This window comes from Coccinella septempunctata, chromosome 1 (assembly GCF_907165205.1).
Source record: "Coccinella septempunctata chromosome 1, icCocSept1.1, whole genome shotgun sequence".
In the NCBI taxonomy this organism is placed as follows: domain Eukaryota; kingdom Metazoa; phylum Arthropoda; class Insecta; order Coleoptera; family Coccinellidae; genus Coccinella; species Coccinella septempunctata.
Window position 1 is genome coordinate 44,743,952 of NC_058189.1, and position 26,633 is coordinate 44,770,584.

At 37.3% G+C, this 26,633-nt stretch overlaps 1 protein-coding gene across 7 annotated transcripts in view; it reads right to left on the minus strand.

Annotated features, from left to right (window-relative positions):
* LOC123323017 (tyrosine-protein kinase Abl) overlaps positions 1-26,633 on the minus strand; it is a 49,823-nt gene that overhangs the window by 17,121 nt on the left and 6,069 nt on the right. For 4 of the 7 annotated variants that reach the window (XM_044911197.1, XM_044911192.1, XR_006539241.1 and 1 more), the window contains exons 2-7: positions 9,414-9,677; positions 7,989-8,235; positions 5,390-6,405; positions 2,761-2,892; positions 1,234-1,354; positions 21-145 (exon numbers count right to left, since the gene is read on the minus strand). In XM_044911197.1, coding sequence (XP_044767132.1) covers positions 21-145; positions 1,234-1,354; positions 2,761-2,892; positions 5,390-6,405; positions 7,989-8,235; positions 9,414-9,677 — 1,905 coding nt within the window. The remainder of the gene's footprint in view (positions 1-20; positions 146-1,233; positions 1,355-2,760; positions 2,893-5,389; positions 6,406-7,988; positions 8,236-9,413; positions 9,678-26,633) is intronic. The other 3 variants (XM_044911196.1, XM_044911193.1, XM_044911194.1) reach the window with 3 other exon arrangements.

Below are 26,633 nucleotides of genomic sequence, written 5' to 3' on the forward strand. Positions count from 1 at the left end.
AACTTGAGAAAAAAAAATACCTTTATATCTCTTTTTATTCAATATACCATTTAAATCACATGTTCCTTCATCTCCTGCCGCTTCAAGCTGTCCTGCATGATCCTCAACGGTACTGTCACGGAATGAACTGCAAGAAGATAGCAAGCTGCAAATGAGGTATAAAAAGGCGTCACACTTTGTTCTAGAATAAATGGATGAAATGGAACACACTCCTACGATCAACTCGCCCCATTACTGTTACAGAAAGATCGAAAGGAAAAATAAAGCAACATCATCGAAACACAGTAGCTAAGAGCTGTTCACAATTGAGTTACTTATAATCTGTTTTCAATAACATATTGCGTTAACGGCTTATCATATTGTCATAGTCACGTTAAAAATGGATAACATAAATGTTAGGTCTTTGACTTATTCATATACTGAGTAGTATTAAAACAACAATACTGACATAAGATACAGGTAACTAGGTGTACTACGCTTCAGAAGAAAAAACACCACCTTATAAGTTAACCTAGATACGGGGTGTTTCATGCGAAGTGGCCATTACAATAATTCAGCAATATCTTTCATATTTTTAGAAAATTTGTTCAGTGTTCCGAAAAAATTCCTATTAAGCAATTTGAAATTCTCTTTACGTATCGTGAAGATTTTCACATAACTCGTCAATTTATTTTAGTGCAAATATTTTCCTGGCAGATTCATCAGCGCTCCTGTCATAACTTTTTCAGTGGAGTCTGAAATAATAGAGAAAAAACCTTTCCTTGGAATCTCCACCAACCTCCATAAAAAAGGTGCCAAAAACTAGCTATCAATAGTGGAAATCTGTATACAAAAGCCAAAAGCTCATTCCTGTAGTTCGAACACCTGAATCTCAAAAACGTAAGCCAGTCAAGAAAAATGCAAAATGCTTGAGGAATCAACAGTTATTCGTTGTGAAGTTCATATATTGTTATATGTACAAGTCAAAGAGTAAGACGCTTATCGTACTTAAATGCATAGCTGGTGAGGATTACAAACAAAACTGGTATATCCTGAAACACGACAGGAAAAATCAGCACAAACTTTTGAGAAAAATTCAAAGTATAAAAATGTTTTAAATTAATATAACTACTGTTAACACTAAATTCTCGAATGAGGCCCATGGATTCCTTTCTACAGAATACTCACGCTACAACCACATCAATTCAGTATGAAGAATAACTTCCACATTACCTCTGGTTAGATAAAACCTACCTCGTTCTCTTCGGAGGGGCTGGCGCTGTTTTTCCCTTTTTATTCGTTGTTCGTCTCATTTGTACTAAATTATTTTTTGAACCACCAGTGAATGTAGATAATTTGGTTGTCATGATGTTATCTATCAATAGAAGAACTCGTTAGTATTTCGTTGCGAATTGTTCAAAATACATCATAAACTACAAACTCAGGACGAGTAAACGAATTAAAAGATACAGAATCATAGATATTGTACGGGGTGTACCGTTACCACTTGGAAATATTTCAACCATAGAAACCTGAGATTAAATATTGATTTTTGATTAAAACATTTGGACTGGCAAAAACCTACATTCCGAGAATAACACAGAAAACTTGCCGACATCGAAGGTTTGGCACTTATTTGAGCTCGTCAGTATCGCATAACTCAACCAACAATGCCGCATAAATGAATGTCGGCACGCTCTTTATGGTATTACATTCGGAACTACAGATTTCCGCCAATCTTCCATAGCCGTATAGACGTTAAACTCACATTATTGATGTTCAACCGAAGTCACATATATGAAGTAGCTCTCTAGAGTTAGTGCGTTTTATTTGAAATGAAGAGTAGGTACTGAATTATGTCAAATGTGACGTAACGACAGCGACAGGCCACAGCTTACTGCCTCCCAAATTCCACGGCACTGGCGGAATTGCAATTTCATCACAATTTTTGATTTCTCCAACGCGTTCTACGTGATAGAGATATTCTAAGTTAACCATAATTTATTAATTATTTTGGAAAAAGTGATGCGTAAGGCAAATTAGAAAATTTTCAAATTATTCACCCCACACACAAGATTCTATTGTAAAGCAGTTTTACCTTTGAGGTAGAATTCGAAAGGTGAATGATATAGGAATATCAAATTCGAATTTGAAGAAATGATATATATGTAATAAGGTAATACAAGGTTTTAGTCGACGAGACCGATCTTGCCTCTATATGATAAAAGGTCTCAGACAAAATTTGTCGCAAATTCCATGCTATACAATACTATTAGATATTAACATCGTTGGAGCCTTTGAAACCGAGATAATCTCGATAATATGCGAGTTTCCAGCATATTATCTTCCATTCAGAGATTTACCCTATTTTATATTAACGTGACTGGACTATTATGCGATACCTGGGGGAATGGGAAACATCCGATTCCGCGATCATTGCCATGAAATGCATAAAGGGACAGATCAAACGTCATGTGATGAAGGACATGTAATAAAAACAACGAAAATTGAGTAGCGGAAACAATATTGAAAATTTTTCTGAATGAAACAGAGAATTACTAGCAAGTACCAACAGGAATATTTTCGATTCAATGAAGCTACACAGTATTCCTCGCTTCGAAGGTATCCTTCAAGATTGGTTGAATTATTTCCAATAAATAGACAGATATCGGCTAGAATCAATGCTAAGATGATTCAAGAAAAATAAAAAATAAAACAAATCCGGATTACCAGTTAGGCTCCTGAAACTAAAAAAGATTTAAATTTCTGTTTTCAACTCACCACTACATTGATCAATTAATCCAACTAAACTATGAATATTTCCTGTGCTTCCTGAATGCGATTTTTTATAGGACAGGTGGGGAGTTCCAGTATGGACAGCGATCTCGTTTCCCTGCAGTTGTTTTTCTACCTCTGAAAAAATCTAATGTACCTTATTCATTCCAATGGAAAAGTTATCCAAATGCTAAACAGAAATTCATAGATTAATGGTGAGAGTACACCGCTTAGTGACATGCAAATCCTAACACTGACCCAGAGACTGAAGAAAAAAATTTGAAAGAAGGAGCAAAATTTCGAAATAATTTTCATGTGCTCTCCCTATTCCCTCAGCATTCCGGGTAATGTTTATTTATCAAGGTTGAGCCATTTAGAAGATCCACTAAAATAACTCCTTGAGAAGAGCCTGTATCAAAAATTGTTTCAAATGAAAATTCTTAGTCTTCATGGAATGCAGACATTTAATATGGCCTTGGGATTTAATTTCTTGTTGTAGCACGAATTGTCCGTCTACAGTTTTCATTAACAATTAAAATATTAGATGAAATAAGTTTCCAATATGTTGTTCCTTTTCCGGAATTTAAATTTCGATATCCGAAAAAGTGAAAAATCTAAATGGTTTTTGAAATTCAAACAAATGCCCCGAAATCGGTACAGGGTATCTCAAATTGCTTGATCTTCATTTGTCTTGAAGATATATCCAAATTTTGATATTTTGTCGATGTAGAAAATGTGCAATAACTTCTCCATTTTCGAAAATATCTAAAAACGACAAAAACAATCTACACTTTTTTACTTGGGGAATATGATGCAATATTAATTTTTTTTTTATCTCCTGCACTAAGGGTGAAAAAAGAACTTCGTTATTTTAAACACGAATGCATTCTTTTTTAAATATACCATACAAAAAATTACATTTTCATTAACAAATAATGTCGATATATTACTTACTTCTTCGAGGCAAAATCAGCATAAAGTGAAATAATCTCTAACTGTAAAGTCTCTCTTACATTCGGTATTCTATGAATGAAGTGTAAGATTACTTCAATACATTGTAATAGTATAGGTTATACAATGAGATGAATTTTCATACATTTTCAGCTCTAGATTATTTCAAAAAGAAACTTTTCTTTCTTTTTATTGCCTGGCAAGCAAGATCACCAGACCTCAATCGTTTTGATTTTTTCGTGACTCCAGTCATAAATTTAGCGCATATTTAGAGCAGAGAGTCAGACACGCCATCAGAGACATTTTCCTCGTTATGCTGTTGAATACAGGCAATTCTGATAGAAAAATATGTCGAATTTGTTTGCAGAAAAATGGTACACAATTTGAGAACTTTTTTTCCACCCTTAGTACAGGAGATAAAAAAAAAATCGAATATAATATCGTATCCGAGTAAAAAGTGCCTCTACAAAGATTTTAGTCATTTTTAGATATTTTCGAAAATAAAGTTATGGCATATTTTAGAAATCGACAAAATATCAAAATTTGGTTATATCTTCAGGACAAATGAATATATCATCCACCATTGGAAAATCGAGCCCAGGACTCCTTTCAACGTTGGCCCAGCACTTCTCGATTTTAGAAAAAAAAAGAAAAAGTGCTGGGTATGCTTTCTTCTCGATTTCGCGATTTTCCAAAAAATTTTCACGGCACAAGTCAGCACAAATGTAGCACAAATTCTTCCACTCATTTTAAGGAACAAAAAACAAAAGTGCTGGGCTAACTTTTTTTTCATTCTCGGTTTTCTGGGAAATGAGAGGAAATTTCGCAAAAATTCGAACGGCACAACTCAGTACATGTATAGCACAATCTATTTCAGGCATAAGAATCCATTATTTCTAACAGTGCTGGGCTGGCCCATTCCATAAATTTGGTAGAATATCTTGAGAACCGTATGGAATTGAAAAAATATCTCCACGGCACAAAGCAGCGCAAACTTAGCACGATTCATCACATTTTTTCGAAAAAAGAAAAGTGCTGGGCCAACTTCACGCACGTACTGTATCAAACACATATCATATTCAAAATATACTGCTTCTTGTCCACGGGTTATACCATTTTAGATTCCTTATTAAATGCGCTGTCACTCGCCTAACTGATGTTGTAAATTTTTTTTAGTTCAGTCAGTTGAAGTAGGGAGAAATATTAATTTTGAATACTTCTTTGGGCAAGAAGTGTCATAATCTTCCAAGCTGGAGCAGTTGGCTTAGAATTAAAGGTTGCATGTTACAGAAGCATTACTCGGGATAACATAAAAATTAAAACTGGAAAAAATTATGGGTTTGTAGCAACAGGAGTTCAAAAATCAACACAGAGTGTGCAGTATAATTTGAAAAATACAGGACTTGGAGGTTTCGTTTTCGATCAAAATTGGGCTCCTCTGGGATAGTGAAATATGGTGGGGAGAGAGAAAACAAAATTTCATTCTAACAAAATCTGATTCTATACACACGTCTTTTTCAGGAGAAAGATATTACACGGAAGAATCAGCGGAAGATTTATTTCAAGGTAGTAGAATGTTATGATAACCAGCGACATTTTTATCATTGATATTTTCTTCCGGTTAAATATCGGGTGATCAACTTGTAATTCAACTGTGCGTATTTTATATCTTATTTATCTTTACCTTCTGTAATGCTGGACTCCTGAAACATATTCTCCAACGCGTGATGAATCTCGGCGAACGTCGGTCTCTCGTGCGCATGCCACTGCCAGCACTGCCTCATCAGCTCGTATATTTTGGGCGGACATCCGGGCGGACATTCCATCCTGTATCCCTTCTCCAGCATGTGATACACGTCGGTCAAATCGACGCCAGGATACGGGGACATCCCGTAGGTCGCGATCTCCCACAGCAAGATTCCGAACGCCCACACGTCAGACTTGGTCGAGAACTTGTTGTAGGCCAAACCCTCCGGCGCCGTCCACTTGATCGGGAACTTGGCGCCCGCGTGTGCCGTGTAGGTGTCGTCGCGCATCAGTCTGGCCAGCCCGAAATCGGCCACTTTGACCAGATGATTCTCCCCCACTAGGCAATTCCTAGCGGCCAGATCCCGATGTATGAAACTTCTACTCTCCAGGTAGCTCATACCGCTAGCAATCTGTGTCGCTATATACATAAGTACCACGGCGTTTATGTTTTCCTTGTTGCCGTTCCTCAGGTAGTCCAGTAGATTGCCCTTGCTCATGAATTCGGTGATGATGTAGAAGGGTGGCTCTCTCGTACAGACGCCCATCAGTTGGACCAAGTTCGGATGTTTCATTTCCTTCATTATGGCCGCTTCCTCCAGGAAATCCTTCAGGGCCATCGTGTCTTCTTTCAACGTTTTAACAGCCACCGTCATATTGTACCTTTTCCATACAGCTTCGTAGACGTCTCCGTACTGTCCTCCTCCTAGTTTGTGCCTCATCACGATATCGGTTCTGTTAATTTCCCACTCGTCTGGTTCGGGACTGAGAGGGAAAACCGTGGGCTTGTTGTGTTTGGGGGCAGGGTAGAGCAGTTGCGTTATAAGTCCGTCGGACATCATGGAATGATGATGAACCAGTTCGGCAAGGGTGCTGAATTTGCTTTCGGCCGTCACATAGACTTTTCCTTCGCCATCTTCGTTGATTCTGTAATGGTATACTCGACCTTCGTATCTGGAAAATAAATTCAAGAAATTATTCACCTTGTTTTTAATTATTATGCGATGTAATTTCTCACTACAAACTTCAAATCATTTGTATACAATGTATTTACTGGAGATGCAGCAATAATGGAAGTATTTAATAATAAACTTATAATTTATAGATGTAAACCACATGAAAAAGTGGTGACAAAAAAGTCACGGTTGAGAAAAAATTATGTGATCTATCTAAAAAACGTTTTGGGCACGCTACAGTTCGCAATTTTGAATTTATCCATGTGCAATTTTGTACGTTGGGGCTCATCTTGCTCATCAAGAATATTGATTTGGGTGAGAATCAATTCAATCCTCTACGGAACATTTAAGAGAAGTTTATACCACTGGACTTTCTCGCCATCACTATATACCGTAGGGGGGGAAAAGACTACCGAAGTGTGGCTTGTTGCAAGAACACTTGAACGAGAAGTAGAAGTTACGAATATTACAATAGTTTCCATTTTCGTCGAAAAGATGGTAGCACTTTATGAACGTCTTTTTTCAATTTCAGCATCTTTCGAATTGTGGTGAATGGCGAGACTTTTCGAGAAATTTTTCCTTGTGGAAATTCATTGAAAAAGTCATTTCATCTAGGAAGTGAATAACATGAATGAACTATTTTTCTCCTATCATTAGCATGTTTCTCTTTACCGACTTTGCCAGACTTTTAATTCATTTTATTTGGATAAATCTATTCGAAAACTCATGAGAAGCATCTAAACTCGATCTAAACTAACCTAACCTGCATTAAAATGAAGGCAGTGCATTTCAAATTGACGTAAGAATTCCCGATTACAGAAATCCACAATTAACTTATAGCCATCGCAGCGCCTCACTTATTTTCCCTATTTTCGAAGACCCTCTTTTAGTACGGCGATCGTTCTCCTTCTCTCTACTCTTCATCAGTGTTATGTTGTTTTTTTACACAGAGAAGTGGAGAAAGTTTTGGTATTTATAAAGTCTTGATGAATCCATGAAGCGCTGTGTGAATTAAATCTACCGATCTTCAGATCAACTTCGAAGACATACTTTCTTGTAACAAGCGCCTCCTGTGGAGCTTGTAGGCGTTTATTAATTACCCCCTTATTGAAAAAATTAGCTGAATTCACTGAAGTGCGTCAATGCCTGGTCAGAATCGATTAAGTCGTTTTCGTTACCGGAATTTTCTGCTTGTCAGGTTTGAGGATTTTCAGAACGAATATCATACAAAATAATCACAACGCTGTAAATGTTAAGAAATTTTCGATATGTTGATAGTGTTCAATATTCTTAACGAAAAATTATGGTAGTCAACCAACTGTTTACTTTCGTGGTGTTTTGAGGGGGACAACCGCCCCTGAAAGACCCTGAAATTATGCAAATTTGAAGAAAACATCGTTTTTTGAATGAAGAACTTTTTTGGCCGGATACTTATTGAATACTAAAAGGTTCCGGGCTTTTAGCCGTTGCTGCACGGGTATTGGTTTTTTGACTGAGACTAGAATCCCAATGCACCTTCATCAAGAGCCCACGAAAAGTGTCATACACTCTATTTCGATGTGAGTACATATTTAAGATTACCTTAACGATATACTCCTTTGACCAGGACTGCTCTCCGATTCTCTCACTAAAAAACTGCCATTTATTCCAGAACTCAATAAATACTCAGCAGCATTTCTTGATATAGGACCGTGATACCATGAATGCTTCTCAAGGGAATTAACTGCGGTAACATAATTTGATGGCACCCATCCGATTTGGTTAGTCGAAGAGTGTGCTTCACACCATTCTCCACTTTTATTATAACTTAGGATTCGGACTTGTTCACCTAAAATGGGAAAAAATCATATAACTGAAACAATATGAAGGAGAGACATGAAATAATTTGGGGTTATTCCTAATATATGAATATATACTCTATTCACTTTTATAAAAGCACTCGGTTGGTCATGAAATAAATAAAATTTATATTTTGTTTCGTCTAAACGACTTATATTTAGCTGGATGTTTCCACAATCAGAAAGACTGTGAATGAAGTGATTGACAATGAAGAATTTCCTTCTATTCGGAGGCCCAAAAAGGTGGTGGCAATTGAGGATTTTATTTTAAGGGGAACGAAGGCAAGAAAGTTACTACAGTGTTAAGGACCTTCGATGAATGTCATCGTGGAAAATGAATTTTTATGATATCTTGATATTCGACACAAATGGTGAAACTGAAGAATTCATGCTAGATTCCTCAGATAAAATGTAAGAGTTTGAATCATTACAATTTCTTTCTGATAACTAGAGACCACAAATAGAATAGAATTCGATTTCAAATAGAAAGGCATATAGAGGGTTTAAGGAAAACTTCTTCGATTTTCCGACTAAGATGGAAATTTTGATACTTGCTCGGACCTGTCAATTTCTGATTGGAGAAGGAACAACTTCTCCACTTTTTTCATCCCCGTAACTTCAACGCCCTAACGGGAGTGAGCAAAAATCCGCAAAAGTATTAATTTTTTGTCCAAAAAACTAGAAGAACCACGTTTTTGTACTATCCTAGTCCGAGTCTTAGTCTTAATTTTTAAGGACATTACAAGTGTATCAAAGCGATTGCAAATTTGTGGTAGAATTAAAATGGTGTATTCCGTAGAAGAAAGGGTGGAAATGAAGTAATTATTTTTCAGAAATAACGACCAAAAAATCTAGGTGTTAAATTTTCGTTGAACAACACTGTATTTAATCGATTATATGATTCTACATATTCCGATAAACAAATAAATAACGCCTTATCAACCATATGCTTATGTGATATTTAACATTTTCGAGATGAAAAAATAAAAATGTGTTAGATTCAGCATGTCATGAAAGTAACTTGAGTAGATCTCAAAAATAATTTTTGTCTCTGACAGTTCGACGATATGTATTCGGTGTTACAATGATGTTCTTGCAGTTAACAGTTCTACATCAATTCAAACTTATATCAAAGTCGAATGAAGTATTGATAACCATCCTACATTACCTTTTTTCAGACTTAGTTGATTCTCCCCTCCTGCTTGAAAATCGTAGAGAGCTACAAACAGCTGAGGATCGTTCTCTTCTTGGGCGAGAAGATTTTCCTTCGACGTCCATCTGTTCGCTGTTTCGAATGAAAGGGGCGTAGTAGCTGCCCCCGAACCCGAAGAACCAGTAAGGGTTCCGAGGCCGGAGCTACTGAGAGTGCCTGGTGGATCACTTTCCGGTAAACTGGGAATGTGGGGAAGCGGCCGACTTTGTAATAACGCCTCTGAAAATAAAAGGACAGATTTAAAACTCATTCATCGCTTTGACGCAATTTTCGTTTTAATCCACAAGGGATCCATTCTTCTGAATCCAAGGTAAGCAATATTGCTCGTCAAAAATTAAGGATACATGTTTTCCGATATATTTGCCGCATACACCTGTAACGATTAAAGAAACGTTATCCGTAAATCAAGTTTTCATCAATTATTTTTGTCAATGTGTCTCAAGAATGCACATTTCAATTCTCTCTTCTTCGGTATTTTGTTTTCAAGACATCAAACCTATTTACGCAATTAGAAGTCAAATTTTCATGAAGGCAAGACAAATTTCATGCGACGACTATGCCAATAGAGCCCTTGGGATGTTTTAGGATGGTCGAACACAAATTTTCTAACTCTTTCGGTGAGTAGACTGCCTCTCAGAAATTACAGAATGGCCAGTCTTCGTCTTCGAGATGTCACAGGTACTTCAATTTCCACAGTCAGAACACGTAGCCATGGAGCCAATATAACATCGGGACACTCACTAGCGAACAGAACCGTCAAAGATTGGATTGAGCAATGGCGAAAGATGCCAAGCAGTTTTTGATGCACGATTGGCCCTACTTTGAGGGTGAATCTCGGGTTGAACAAAACTAAGTTCAGAATTCCTGTTTTTCCTAAAATTTTATAAGTACCCTGATATTTAGAAATTTTTATTTCATCATTTCCTTGAAATTTTTTTATACAAACCTGCATATTTGATAAAAATTGTGTTTTTCTGTATGGTTGTCGGTGCACGAATATCGAGAATATATCAACGTTTCCACAAACGTTCGTTCGAACGCTGGCCAACGCTTGTCATGCCATCTGTAGCCGCCTCTATAGTTGGCGTCAAAGTATTGGCGAATTGTGGTAATGTCTGCGGTGGGTCAGGTAAGCTGTGTAATTGCGGACGAAGATATTTTCAATGTGTTTTTGGTCTGGAAAGGTAGCGGGCCAATCCATTCGTCAAATTTTATGCATTTCTTTCCGGTCTTTGACAATTCTAGCTCACCGTGGCCGAGCATTATCGTCGATTAACATTAAATTGAATTCGATGGCTGCCGGAAAGGGAACAATAATAGATTCTACAAGCAAATCACGATAACTAACCACTGTCATGGTTTCATTATAATGAGGATAATGAGATCTGTGCGCCCAATTAAAAATGCCTCCCCCAAACACACATGGTGCCATCTCCGAAAAGAGTTGTTGGAGCGATGAAATGTTCGTTATACCGTTGACCACGTCCTCGCCGCACCAACATTCGCCCATCTGACTCATACAGACGAAATCTGGACTAGTCCGTTCCAGTTCTCATGTTAGAAAGCTCAACCATATCTTAGACTCCGCTGCTTCCGACTCAAAAGTGGGTAGCTGGCCGATCTTTTCGCCCTCAAATTCAAACTATGCAACCTATTCCGGAGTTATAATTGACCAGAAACAATCCTAATGATAACTTGCTGAAATAACCTATTGATTCGGGATGCTGTAAAAACAGGATTTCGTCATGCTGCTAACCGTATTGGCCAATCTTGTGCGACGGTTGTAGCTCTTGCTCTTCCACCCCCATGAGTATGATTTTTTCTTTTTTCCCGAGTCAATCGCTTGACAGGAGAAGACGTGCTACAGTGCTCCTAGTGCTATAAAAGAGAAAGCGGACGAGAAAGTCACAGTGCCGTAAAAGTGAAAGCGGAGGTGAAAGTGCCCACTAACCAAGCTACGGAATATTTGATTCCGTCTGTGAAGTTGTGTAGGTTCTATATTTGTTATCGGAATTTTAATTCGTTAAAATTTTCAAAGTTGGTGTTCATCCTAAGTGTCCAGAGAATTTTCTCGTTGGTACTGCAGAAAACATCAGGTGAGCTTATTTTTCGTATCTTTCTTTCTGATTTTTCTCATAGCGTAGAGAATTTTTGATGAGCCGTTTTGTTTTTATGCATGAGATACATTTTTCTTTTGTCTTGAAAAATTTTATTTCCAATTTCTTTGAGTAGCGAAGTAATTGTTGATTAGATTCTAAAATGTCTGACCATTCGGACTGCGAGTCCGTAATGGAAGAAGACGCGCCAGAAATCGCTAATGTCGTGTCCGAACACGATATTTTGAGAGAGGAGAACGCAAGTTTGAAAGCGAGGGTGAATGAGTTAGATAGATGCGTATCTAGCTTAGTTGCTGAGATTAAAAATCTCAGGGAGAGGCTCGAGTTGCAGGAGGGAAATAAGGAAAGTCCTTACTCCAAAGCACTCAAGAAGAACATTATTTTGAAAAATGTCCAAGAAGTGAACTTACCGGTTCAAAAACAGAAGATGGAGGTGGTCAAAACCCCTCAAACCAAAATTTCCCCACCCGCCAAAAGAGTGAGAAAGGATAGCTCCTCGTCAAATGAAGAGGCAAACAAGAAAAGAGTCTTGGAAACCCCAGCCCAAGAGAAAACCACTCCAGTGGAGAGAAAAGAAAAAATCCCCCCAGTTACCCTGAGGGGTACGTCCGAATGGACGTCAATTTCCAACGCGTTAATGCGAAACGGAATAAATTACAGCAGAGCGACTACTGTGAAGGACGGAATTAGGGTCGTTCCACAAACCGCGGAAGACCACAGAAGAATGACGGACTTCCTTCATAAAATAAATAGGGAGTTTTACACTCTTCAACGGGAGGAAGAAAAGAAAATCTATGCGGTAGTGAGATATCTACCGCTGGATGCAGATATCCCGACGATCCTTGACGACCTCAAGGATCAAGGGATCGTCGATGCTGAGGTCATAAGAATGACCTCAAATATAACTAAGAGGCCGATGCCCTTATTGCTGGTTAAAACCCAGAATAAAGGTATCTTCGAGGTGAGAAGGCTCTACAACATGAACTGTGTTGTTGAACCTAAGAGAAGGACGACCGGGCCTGGACAATGTTACCGCTGTCAGCGATATGGACATGCCCAAAGTAAGTGCACTTTTCCATGGAGGTGCGTGAAATGCTCCGGTAATCACAGCTCCAAGGAGTGTACGCTCACCAGGGAGAACGAGGAGCGAAATGCCTCTTGTGTTCTCTGTGGAGAGCAAGGACATCCAGCCAGCTACAAGGGATGTAGCGAATGGAAATTGGTCACTAAAAAGACCAAGAGATCGCCAAGATCGAACCAGACCAGCTCGAGGCCAACACAAAATACACCGAGGCCATCCCCAAACTCTTCGGAAGTGAAGAAACCCCAGGAAACTGCAACCGAAGCAGTCAAAGAGACGAAGAAACCAGAGAAAAAGACGGAAAAGGCAAAAACCGTCAAAAAAGCCGAACCCAGAAAAGGAATTTCTGGAATCACTGATGAACTGGATAAGTTCACGAAATACTAATCGAGGGCAAGTGAAGATTATTTCAACTTATAAATCACCGGATAAGGACATGCTGGAAGAGGATCTAAAAATGCTACTAGAAGGAAGACACCCGAAAATCATAATTGGTGATCTTAACTGCAAATCGGAATGGAATGGAACAGTAGGGTGGAAAATACAAACGGGAGAAGACTGAAGATTTATGCTGAAAAACTTAATGCAGTTGTGATAGGACCTGATATACCGACCTACATACCAAGAGTAAATGGACTACCCGATGTACTGGACATTGTCGTAATGAAAGACATCACTGAAGAAATCAGCATTGATACAATAGAAGACGGAACTTCAGACCACAATCCCATAGAATTCATAGTGGGACATGGCCCAAGAAACGAAGAAGAGACACAAACCAAGGAACGCACAGACTGGGAGAAATATAAGAATTTACTTCAGGAGAAAATCAGGGAAATTCCCCAAATAAACACCCAGGATGAATTAGACGAAGCAGTTGAAAAATTGGAAAATCATATAAAAGAAGCCTATGAAGAAAGCACCAAGAGAATAAGGAAACCAATTCCGAAACATTCACATGGAGATACGCCAAGGGATATAAAGGAACTTATAAAAAAGAACAGAAGACTCAGGAAAATCTACAGAACAACAAAAAGAGAAGAAGACAAGAAGAAACTGAATAAGCATAGTCAGATATTGAAAAATGCTTTAACAGAACTGCGTAATAACAGATGGCACCAGAGATTAAGGGAACTGAATACAATAGATCACTCGGCTTGGAAAATGCAAAAACGCTTACGACGAGAACAGACAGTTATACCTCCACTGCATGGAGCAAACGGAATGGTATATACGAGACTTGAAAAAGCCGAAGCACTTGCCGATACAATTGAGAGAGAAGCCAGAATAAATTACAGAAATGATGATGACAATGAAGATCTAGAAGAAGAAGTGGAGGCAAACGAAGAACTGATGATGGAACCACCGGAAACCGAAATCATTCCAAAACCGGCTTCACCAACAGAAATCAAAGAGATCATAATGAAACTGAAAAACCGGAAAGCACCGGGAGAAGATAGGATAACGAATTATATGTTGAAGAAATTGCCTAGAAAAGGAATAGCAGCCTTGACGAATATAACAAACGGAGTGATGAGGACCGAATACTACCCAAAGAGATGGAAAACTGCAGAAATGATAGTTTTCAACAAGCCTGGAAAGGAACGGAAATTTCCTCAAAATTATAGACCAATCAGCCTACTATCAGCACTAGGAAAAGTCGTCGAGAGGGTTATCGCCAAAAGGCTGAATGAGGAAACAGAAATGTTGAAGATAATCCCACCCGAACAATTTGGATTTCGACGAGAACACTCGACTGAACTCCAATTACTACGGCTCATAGAATACGTCACCGAAGGAATGCAGACCAAACAGGCCACAGGATTAGTTCTGATGGATATCGAGAGAGCTTTTGATAGAGTATGGCACGAAGGCCTAATCTACAAGATGAAAAGAGCAGGATATTCGACCAAGCTATGCAAGATTATAAGGAATTATCTGAGGAATAGAAACTTTTATGTGAAGATAGATGGAGCAACCTCTCAAACCAGACAATTGGAAGCGGGAGTGCCTCAAGGATCGGTACTTGGACCTCTGCTTTACGTAATATACGTTTATGATATCCCGAAGAATGCTAGGAATATGCTCACCTTGTACGCAGATGACACAGGAATAGCGTTCAGACATCGACGCCCAGAGATCATACACCGGAGACTGCAGGAAGCCATAGATGAATTACTCAAATGGTGCATCAAATGGAAAATCCAAATCAATGGAAGAAAGACTCAAGCAATATTACTGCAAAAGAGAAGATTGAGGATGGAAGAAAACCTTGAAGTTGATGGACAAGAGGTTGAATGGAAAAATGAAGCAACATACCTAGGAGTGACGCTTGACAGAGGACTTACATGGAAAAACCACATCAAATGTGCTGTTGATAAAACAAAAGCCGCAATGAGTAAACTTTATCCACTCATAGGCAGAAGAAGTCATATGAATAAGAACATCAAGTTGACGATGATTAAAACTATTGCGCGACCACAACTCACATATGGATCGGCGGCATGGGGCTTCGCAGCCAAGACCCACATCAAGAGAATACAGGCCACTGAGAATAAACTCCTTAGAATGGCGATGGACGTACCCTGGTTTGTTAGGAACAAACAAATCTACAAGGACTTGGAATGGGAACCAGTTACAGAATTTATGAAGAGAAAGGCGGAAAGGATATTCGACAAAGCCAAACAACATCCAAATGAGGAACTACGAAGATTAGTCGACTACGATCCAACAGAAGAAGCTAGAAGGTCAAGAACCTACCACCGAAGACCGAGAGATCAGTTAAGGATTTAAATGTAACCAAAGAAGAGCTTAACCTATAAAAGCTATAGGCAGCATACAACTATCAACACGACTATGATCGTGTGAGAGTCCAGAAACCATAAGAGTCAACTGGTTAATAGGCAAAATGCCCGGAACCTATGAAGAAGCAGTTAAGGGTTTTTAGTGGGTCTCGAGCTCAGAGAGTGAGAATCCCCACACTGTTCCCCCTCAGCAGAGGGTGTGTTCGTCTGTTTGCAGATTTTCCCCCTGCTACACCAAAAAAAAAAAAAAAAAAAAAAACCCATGAGTATATACAGCGATTCCATGTTCTACTAACCACACATTTCGAAACACAGATACGGTAAGCAACTTCTTGAGTTAAACCGAGAGTTAAACCTTCGTTTGACCAAGTTCAAGTTGGAAGGCTTCTAAACGGATAATAAACTTGTGTCAATCAATGTACAATTGATAGATACTACAACACCAGATGAGTTTCAATAGTCCATTTTCGCACAAACATGCCGCAAAAAAATCATTACACCTACAAGATATGAGTTTCGTGTAATTTTTTTTTCAATTTAGCCATTGGGTGTTATCAGGACACATAGTTTTTCTGTGCGTGTAATACGCAAACACAAGCCTCGTCACATAGCATGTATAGAAATACGAGGATTTATTGATATCTAGTTAGCCTATACCAGTTCCTTGCATAAATAAAATATTGCGTTAACATAGCAACGAACAATAACCCATTAGCAGTGTCAGTGTGAAGTTTGAGGTCAAAAAAGTAAACCAGACTTACGCAATAAATTAAAAGAAAGACGATGTCCACCGAAATAGTGAAAATCGTAAAATTGGAGTAGCGAGCCATCATCAAGTACCTGTATTTAAAAGGGTTAAGAGGTAAGCAGATTTAAGAACATATGATTAATGCGCTTGGTGATCAATGTCCTTCGTATGCGACCATGAAAAATTGGACCCCTAAAGAGGTAAATTTTCCATTGAAGATGACCGATCGGGAAGGCCCGTTTCTGTGTCAGTCCCCGAAAATATCGATGCAGTTCATGACATGATTTTATCAGACCGTCGAATTGGGCTAAAACAAATATCTGAAGCACTGAATATTTTATACGAACGCGTTCATCATATAGGTAGTTCACGAAAATTTGGACATGAGAAAAATTGCTGCAAAATGGATCCCCAAATGTTTGAATGTTGACCAAAAGCGTACAAGGGTAGAAGCATCGCGTTCGATCTGAGCTCGATTTGAAAATGATGTAGACTTCTTACCGAATTGTTACTATGGATGAGACTTGGGTACATTTTTACGATCCAGAAACAAAGCAACAATCGATGGAATGGCGACACTCTGGTTCTCCAAGACCTAAGAAGTTTCATGCCAAAAAATCTGCTTCAATTTTTTGGGATTGCCATGGAGTAATCATGATTGTTTTTCTGGGTAAGGGTAGAACAATAACCGGAAATTACTATTCGACATTACTGATCACTGTACGCGAAAAAATTAAAGAAAAAAGACGCGTAAAGCTATACAAAGGTGTTTTGTTTTTGCAGGCCTACGCCCTTGTACACAAATCTCATGTAGCCATGCAAAAAATTCGTGATTTAGGGTTTGAATTACTAGAACACCCCCCGTATTCACCAGATTCGGCTCCATCCGACTATCATCTCTTTCCGCAACTGAAAAAAAGTTTAAAAGGTAGTAAATTTTCTTCCAACGAGGAGGTAATAAAATCTGTGGAGGTATGGTTTGCAGAGCAAGAAAAAACATTTTTTTTGAAAGGTCTAGAGACGTTGCAGGTTCGCTGTAATAAATGTATCCAATTAAGAGGAGAATATGTTGAGTAATAAAATATTTTGACATTGAAATTTTGTTTGGTTCTATAGTAGGCTAAGAATTTTTCAATACATTCTCATTTTCGATTCCGGGATGAAAACTTATAGTTCGAAGATGATATTCTAAAGTCTCTGAAATTGAAAAACCCGTGTAAACATTGTAGTTTCAATTTCTAGTATTAAAAGTACCCCCGCTTAGGGAATGAGTAATAAGTGAGACACGAATAAGTAATTCGAGTTAAAATAGAGATTACGAATATTAGGCCAACCACCCAGAGTGATGAAATTGAATATAGCACTAGATGTTCCAGGAAGAATTAATCAAGAAAAAAATCTTATCTTGCCCGAATTTCATTTCGAAGAACTATTCAGTAACGGATAGTATAATGCTGCCAAAATTATTCTGAAGATGTATTTTTCCCAGAAATCCCACTTAGAATATTATCCGACGACCGTGAGATGCCACATGAATTAAAGTGAGCCTTTTTAGAATCTGGAGATCGAGAATAGATCCGTCATGTCTCTGCTCCAACTTGACTGCGTTCTTCGAAGGTCGTTCACTATCCACCTTTCGATCTGGTATCTATGATATGAAATAATTATAGAAGAATGCGAATACGAATAACTCCTTCATAAGATTTTGTAGTGTAAATTATAACGCTTCATAATTTTACGATTTTATTGCGGTTTCAAGAATTCTAAATACATATATCAAAATAGTCTTATGTATAGAGTTAGTGTTTGAACACCGCTGAAATTTTATGCGTATCCATGGATCTTCGAACTACTTCTTTCAAATTTTTTATTTTCAATAATGAAAATTTTAAAACGCTATACAGGGTCTCCCACGGCGGGTGGGACGTTTACGGAGAACAGGTCATAGGATTGTTCTGAAAATTTGGTACGAGGGTTTACGTTTTTGATATATCTGACTAAGATATTCTCAATGTTGCGACTTGCCGCTTAAACGAAAAAATACTACAAACTTAGTTATTTCAAATATTCAAACTATTTTCGCTTTATATATTTTTGGAAAGGACATTATTTCTTGCATATGAGCTCAAAAAAATGCATTTGTATTTAGAAAAGAGAAGTTGTTTTTTGTCACCCTTAGTACAAAAGATTTAAAAAAAATATAGTGTCGTATTCCCGGTCGTGAAAAAGTGCCTGTGGAAAGTTTTTATCGTTTTTAGATATTTTAGAAAATCGACAAAATATAAAAATTTCGTTTTATCTTCAAGACAAATAAAGATATCGAGAAACGGTTTCCGCAAATGGACTTTTCACGAAAATTGAACTATCTAGTCTGGAAGTACCAAAAACAGCCAAAATTAAGCAATTTTGGATACCCTGTACAACCGGGCCACGCTCAATGACTTTCGAATCAATTTCATACTTTGGCTAGATTTTATAGTGAAACTGACAATATGACATTTCTCTATATTTAGTGATAAATTATTTATTATTAATTGAATACAATTTGATACACATATTATCACCGTTATTATTAAATCTGGCATCTGGATGATCGTTTCCAAGTTCTAGGCACCTTCTTCTCACTATTACTCCGTTTGATTTTCAACTGTCATCCGCGTTCCTCTTGCAGGCCCATCTTCAAAGAAAATGGTATTTTTACTCTGGCCTCTTTGTTCATTTTCAGGTGTCTTATGTATGTGAAAGAAAATGAGGACAGTATTGTGAAACTCTCTAGTTTCCATTCTCATAATACGAGAAATAAGGGCCAATTATATTTCCCTATGCATAAAACTGCGAAATTCGAAATGTCTCCATTTTATCAAAGTGTCGAACTTTTCAATCGCCCTTCTCGTTACATACAATGTCTTCAAAAAAATGAATTCAAAATGGTAGTTAAGGATTTGTTACTGAAACAGTATTGTTATAGTGTCCATGATTATTATTGTTATATCTTTGAAAAATGTTGACTCAATAAATGAGCATGTATGTCTACATATTGTAATGTATAAATTTTTGACTTGTCCTATACATAAATCTATGTCTTAAAGGATGAATAAATATCTATCTATCTATCTATCTATCTATTAAAAAATATCGATGCAATTGAATTGAAAGGAGTAAGTTAAGAGTCAAGTATCCGAGCAGGTAGCAGTTTTTAGTTCGATCGGATATGTATTTTTGAAAAAAAAGGAATATTATTTTTTTGGAGGGATAACCGATCTGGTTATGAAGATTTGCTGTAGTTAATAATATCGAAACATAATGAAAGTTCATAGCTTCAATGGAAGAGAAAATATTCATTTACGACACTTCAAGTGATGAAAAGTCTTTGGACGAGGCTTTGGAAGTGATTTCTCAACACTGCCAATACTGCAAGTCAAATTTCACAAACTCTTCCTAACAGAGATGTGTACTTGAGATCAAAGTGGCCCATAGAAATTTGAATTACGAACTAATCTTGAATTTAAGAGTCAGGAAGGTGTAAACGAATTGAGTGAGAAAATACTAATAGAACGGAAGTTTTAATCACTAGGATGTGGGCAATCCGGGGCAATCAGTTTCACATTCCACTTGGATTTGTATGTGATGTAATTCAATTTCTTATGGAAGAGCGTTTAGATTTTATTCGAGAGGCAGTAATTTTTAGAGGAAAAAAAAAAGGTTTTAATTTATGGAATTTGTAAATGGTGTAAAATGGGAACACCATTGAAAAAATCGGGTTCAATAATATACATAACATGATAGTTGGCGTTTTTATTACATCTAGAGATACATACATACAATAGTATGTCACTTTCTTTCGGTACAGCAGATCCGGACTCGAAAATTATGTATACTGATGAGAGACAGAACACCCAGTACTAATGAAGAGAGGGGACACGGGGGCACGTCACATTCAATTCCAGAGGTGGCATAGCCTCGGGCATAGCTCATTGCTATGCTTTTTATGCAGGCCGAAACGCAAAAAATGGCAAAGGAAAAGAGTGTTTCTTCTGATCTCAAGAATCTGCTGTCACAATATACAGGGTGTTACATAAGTCGTTGGCCTTAGCCTAATGGTGAATGCAGGTCATCCAGGTCTTTCAGAAAACTTGCTTTTTTTGTATCCTAAGGCTATTAGTTTAGGAGATACGGGGTGATTCATGAATATTGGCCTAAATTAGCGAAAGCCATAACTCTGGACGGCAAGGTCCGATTTTGATCAAATTTTATGGGTTTGTTCACTTCAGAATGCTCTTTCAAACGGCGCATGAAATATCAATATTTTCAGGTCAGTACTCAGAATATCGTGATTTTTCATTCAAGCCCCAAAATCTATATTTTTTACATACCTTACAGAAATTTCGTTATTGCCCTGAAAAACTACATTATTTATTCTAAGAAATCCAATTTTCACTTTGCATGGCACACTTGTCGCAAGGGAATAGGAGCCGGACGAATTCATATATTATGTAATTTTTTCGAAATGCGGTCCTGTTTTTATTCCTCCGGTAATAGTATTTATTGTCCTTTGCTGTGATTCTGAATTATTTCAAATTCTGTTCAATTCTTCTTCATTTTAAACCCCCAGCACATATTGAGTGTTCGTAAAAAGTGTTTAAAAGTATGCAAGGTCGAGCTGGGAATTTTTTTGAAATTACATATGTATTGAATTTACATACAAATGATGTGAACCATCTTGAAAAATATGATCCGTAAGTATATTTGCTTCATAAAACACATAAAATTTATTCTTCAACAATGAAAATGTACAATCATAAGAGATGTTCAAAATGGAGTTCTTCCATCTCGACACATTTCCTAGCTCTTGAAATCAGATTATTTATTGCTCTTCTTATCATATCGGAATTTTGTTTAACTTCTGCACAGGCTTCTTCTATCCTCTGCCGCAAATGCTCCCGTGAAGTTAAAAGTGTCTGTCACTTTTTCACGCACATTCAGTAGGAACTGAGTGTTTAAAATGAAAAAGAGTTGAACAGAATTTTAAAAATTTTTAATTCTCGACCGAAGACAATGAATCACCCCGTATCTCCGAAACTAATAGCCTAAGGATACAAAACAAGCAAGTTTTCTGAAATATTTTTGAACTAGTGAAATTCCCGCAAATTCTCTGTTTTTGCATTCGTATATGAATTTGATCTACACAGAACTCGTTAAACTAATCTCTTTGGTTCTTAGTTCTTTCATTTCACACTCGTTATGTTATAACTCAGTTGAATTACCCAGTGAGAGACATAAAGAAAATAAAAAATAATTTATGGTTCGCAGTTATTTTTGTGGGAGAGCAACCTCTAGCTAAAATGACCTTATCTCACAATAAACACACATATTAATGAAACGAATCGGAAATTTTATAGAAATCATTGATTGGCTTGAATCATAAAGCAATAGAATACCGCAATGAAAAATCTGAGTCAAGCAATAGTCAGCGTTTCTATACTCAATGTGTAAACACACAAACTATTCTACGATTGAATTTCATAAATATCCATTCGAATCGAAATCTTTCTATTGGCGAACCGCATGAATTGATATTTCATTAGGAATTAATTGGGTTCAGATAAAAATGACAACTGCTCATCGGATGAGGAAAGTAGGACGTTGAATGAATGATAAATAAATTCTTCACATCCTGTCGGGATAGAAATCTGAGGTGAAATCTGTGAAGGTTAGATGTTCGTCGTTTCTACAAACGGGGGAATTATAATTTCTGCCCAAATGTCTCAAACGGTTGGATAAGAAAAATTGATGAAGAATTCTCGGTCAATTCTGATTTTGTGAAGAAAAAATGGGTACTTGAAATTCTCATGGTAGGTTTAAGTTCCGAATTCACCCCGTAAATCTACTAGAAATACAAAATATAGTACTCAAGGACAATTGAAGGACTATTTGCAAAAAAAATACAAGAAACAAATTTCTTGTAGGTACGTATGATATACCGGTGTGAACTTAGCAGCCACTTTCCAGCAGCCACTTCAGATCTAGCGGCCGTTTGACCAGTGGCGTCGGGTACTTTTTTTTTCGCGTACTGTGCTTACTGAAATCGGTATTAGGTCTCGGAAATGAATGAATTCTTTCAAACCTAGAGTGTTTATTCATTAGAAGATGATAAATACTATTTGAAAGATTTTTTATTCCAAGAATGTTGAAGTGTCAGTACCAGCCATAACATGGATATCGAAATATAATCGAAATTAGGTCTAAAAAATGAATAAAGGGTTTGAAATTCGGTGTATGTATTTATAAACCCTCAACGAACGATATTCCGAGAGCTTTTTCATTTGCAGGACTTGGAAGGGTGAATTTCACCCCCTCTCCTCAGAGTCCACAGAATAAATCGAAAATAGTTCTTAAAAATGAATAAAGGGTTTGAAATTCGGTGTATGTATTTATAAACCCTCAAGGAACGATATTCCAAGAGCTTTTTCATTTGCAGGACTTGGAAGGGTAAATTTCACCCCCTCTCCTCAGAGTCCACAAAATAATTCGAAAATAGGTCTTAAAAATAAATAAAGGGTTTGAAATTCGGTGTATGTATTTATGAACCCTCAAGGAACGATATTCCAAGTGAAGGGTGAATTTCACCCTTCCAAGTCCTGCAAATGAAAAAGCTCTTGGAATATCGTTCCTTGAGAGTTTATAAATACATACACCGAATTACAAACCCTTTATTCATTTTTAAGACCTATTTTCGATTTATTCTGTGGACTCTGAGGAGAGGGGGTGAAATTCACCCTTACAAGTCCTGCAAATGAAAAAGCTCTCGGAATATCGTTCGTTGAGGGTTTATAAATACATACACCGAATTTCAAACCCTTTATTTATTTTTAAGACCTATTTTCGAATTATTTTGTGGACTCTGAGGAGAGGGGGTGAAATTCACCCTTCCAAGTCCTGCAAATGAAAAAGCTCTTGGAATATCGTTCCTTGAGGGTTTATAAATACATACACCGAATTTCAAACCCTTTATTCATTTTTAAGAACTATTTTCGATTTATTCTGTGGACTCTGAGGAGAGGGGGTGAAATTCACCCTTCCAAGTCCTGCAAATGAAAAAGCTCTTGGAATATCGTTCCTTGAGGGTTTATAAATACATACACCGAATTTCAAACCCTTTATTTATTTTTAAGACCTATTTTCGAATTATTTTGTGGACTCTGAGGAGAGGGGGTGAAATTCACCCTTCCAAGTCCTGCAAATAAAAAAGCTTTTGGAATATGGTTCCTTGAGGGTTCATAAATACATACACCGAATTTCAAACCCTTTATTCATTTTTAAGACCTATTTTCGAATTATTTTGTGGACTCTGAGGAGAGGGGGTGAAATTCACCCTTCCAAGTCCTGCAAATGAAAAAGCTCTTGGAATATCGTTCCTTGAGGGTTTATGAATACATACACCGAATTTCAAACCCTTTATTCATTTTTGAGACCTATTTTCGATATTTTTTTTATTATTAGAAATAGGGGTGAAATTCACCCTTCCAAGTCCTGCAAATGAAGAAGCTCTTGGAATATCGTTCGTTGAGGGTTTATAAATACATACACCGAATTTCAAACCCTTTATTCATTTTTAAGACCTATTTTCGAATTATTTCGTGGACTCTGAGGAGAGGGGGTGAAATTCACCCTTCCAAGTCCTGCAAATGAAAAAGCTTTTGGAATATCGTTCCTTGAGGGTTTATAAATACATACACCGAATTTCAAACCCTTTATTCATTTTTAAGACCTATTTTCGATTTATTCTGTGGACTCTGAGGAGAGGGGGTGAAATTCACCCTTCCAAGTCCTGCAAATGAAAAAGCTCTTGGAATATCGTTCCTTGAGGGTTTATAAATACATACACCGAATTTCAAACCCTTTATTCATTTTTAAGAACTATTTTCGATTTATTCTGTGGACTCTGAGGAGAGGGGGTGAAATTCACCCTTCCAAGTCCTGCAAATGAAAAAGCTCTTATAATATCGTTCGTTGAGGGTTTATAAATACATACACCGAATTTCAAACCCTTTATTCATTTTTAAGACCTATTTTCGATTTATTCTGTGGACTCTGAGGAGAGGGGTTGAAATTCACCCTTCCAAGTCCTGCAAATGAAAAAGCTTTTGGAATATGGTTCCTTGAGGGTTTATTGATACATACACCGAATTTCAAACCCTTTATTCATTTTTAAGACCTATTTTCGAATTATTTTGTGGACTCTGAGGAGAGGGGGTGAAATTCACCCTTCCAAGTCCTGCAAATGAAAAAGCTCTTGGAATATCGTTCCTTGAGGGTTTATGAATACATACACCGAATTTCAAACCCTTTATTCATTTTTGAGACCTATTTTCGATATTTTTTTTATTATTAGAAATAGGGGTGAAATTCACCCTTCCAAGTCCTGCAAATGAAAAAGCTCTTGGAATATCGTTCGTTGAGGGTTTATAAATACATACACCGAATTTCAAACCCTTTATTCATTTTTAAGACCTATTTTCGAATTATTTCGTGGACTCTGAGGAGAGGGGGTGAAATTCACCCTTCCAAGTCCTGCAAATGAAAAAGCTTTTGGAATATCGTTCCTTGAGGGTTTATAAATACATACACCGAATTTCAAACCCTTTATTCATTTTTAAGACCTATTTTCGATTTATTCTGTGGACTCTGAGGAGAGGGGGTGAAATTCACCCTTCCAAGTCCTGCAAATGAAAAAGTTCTTGGAATATCGTTCCTTGAGGGTTTATAAATACATACACCGAATTTCAAACCCTTTATTCATTTCCAAGACCTATTTTCGAATTATTTTGTGGACTCTGAGGAGAGGGGGTGAAATTCACCCTTCCAAGTCTTGCAAATGAAAAAGCTCTTAGAATATCGTTCCTTGAGGGTTTATAAATACATACACCGAATTTTAAACCCTTTATTCATTTTTGAGACGTATTTTCGATGTTTTCTTTATTATTAGAAATAGGGGTGAAATTCACCCTTCCAAGTCCTGCAAATGAAAAAGCTCTTGGAATATGGTTCCTTGAGGGTTTATAAATACATGCACCGAATTTCAAACCCTTTATTCATTTTTAAGAACTATTTTCGATTTATTCTGTGGACTCTGAGGAGAGGGGGTGAAATTCACCCTTACAAGTCCTGCAAATGAAAAAGCTCTCGGAATATCGTTCGTTGAGGGTTTATAAATACATACACCGAATTTCAAACCCTTTATTTATTTTTAAGACCTATTTTCGAATTATTTTGTGGACTCTGAGGAGAGGGGGTGAAATTCACCCTTCCAAGTCCTGCAAATAAAAAAGCTTTTGGAATATGGTTCCTTGAGGGTTCATAAATACATACACCGAATTTCAAACCCTTTATTCATTTTTAAGACCTATTTTCGATTTATTCTGTGGACTCTGAGGAGAGGGGGTGAAATTCACCCTTCCAAGTCCTGCAAATGAAAAAGCTCTCGGAATATCGTTCGTTGAGGGTTTATAAATACATACACCGAATTTCAAACCCTTTATTCATTTTTTAGACCTAATTTCGATTATATTTCGATATCCATGTTATGGCTGGTACTGACACTTCAACATTCTTGGAATAAAAAATCTTTCAAATAGTATTTATCATCTTCTAATGAATAAACACTCTAGGTTTGAAAGAATTCATTCATTTCCGAGACCTAATACCGATTTCAGTAAGCACAGTACGCGAAAAAAAAGTACCCGACGCCACTGGTCAAACGGCCGCTAGATCTGAAGTGGCTGCTGGAAAGTGGCTGCTAAGTTCACACCGGTGTATGATATTTTTTCGATGGTCCGTATACGCGATGATTGGCTATTGCAACATATCTGGTTTTGTGTAGTATCAAAAAGTTCAACATGCGTTAAGAAGTCTTTCAACTCGAACAATTAGTGGTTAGTTGGTAAAAAGGTTTAACTGAACAAGAAGTTGCTAACCGTCTCGCAAAGTGTAGTTAGTAGAGCGTGGAATAGTTATCGCACTAATGGAAGTGTAACATATAATTATTGGAGTGGAAGAGCAAGAGCTACAACCATCGCACAAGATCGGCTAAATCCCTTCTTCACAGCATGCCGAATTAATGGCTCATTTCGGCATGCACTGGTAGGATAGTTTCGGGTCCAAAAAAACCGGAATAGCTTCAATTTGAGAGCAAGAAGATCCGCGAGGCAATAGCGATTGAGTAGGAAACTCGGTAGGAAGCAGCAGCATGTAAGACATCGTTAGGCTCACGAACACGCATAGGATGGAGATTCAGCCTGTTTGCAGATCAGCCTAGATTTAGTAAATTTGAGCTCGACTCTGCTGGGCGAATGTTAGTGTGGCGAGAGTGGGGTCAACGGAACGAAGTTTAATTTTTTTTACAAAAATGCACCCTTTCATTAGATT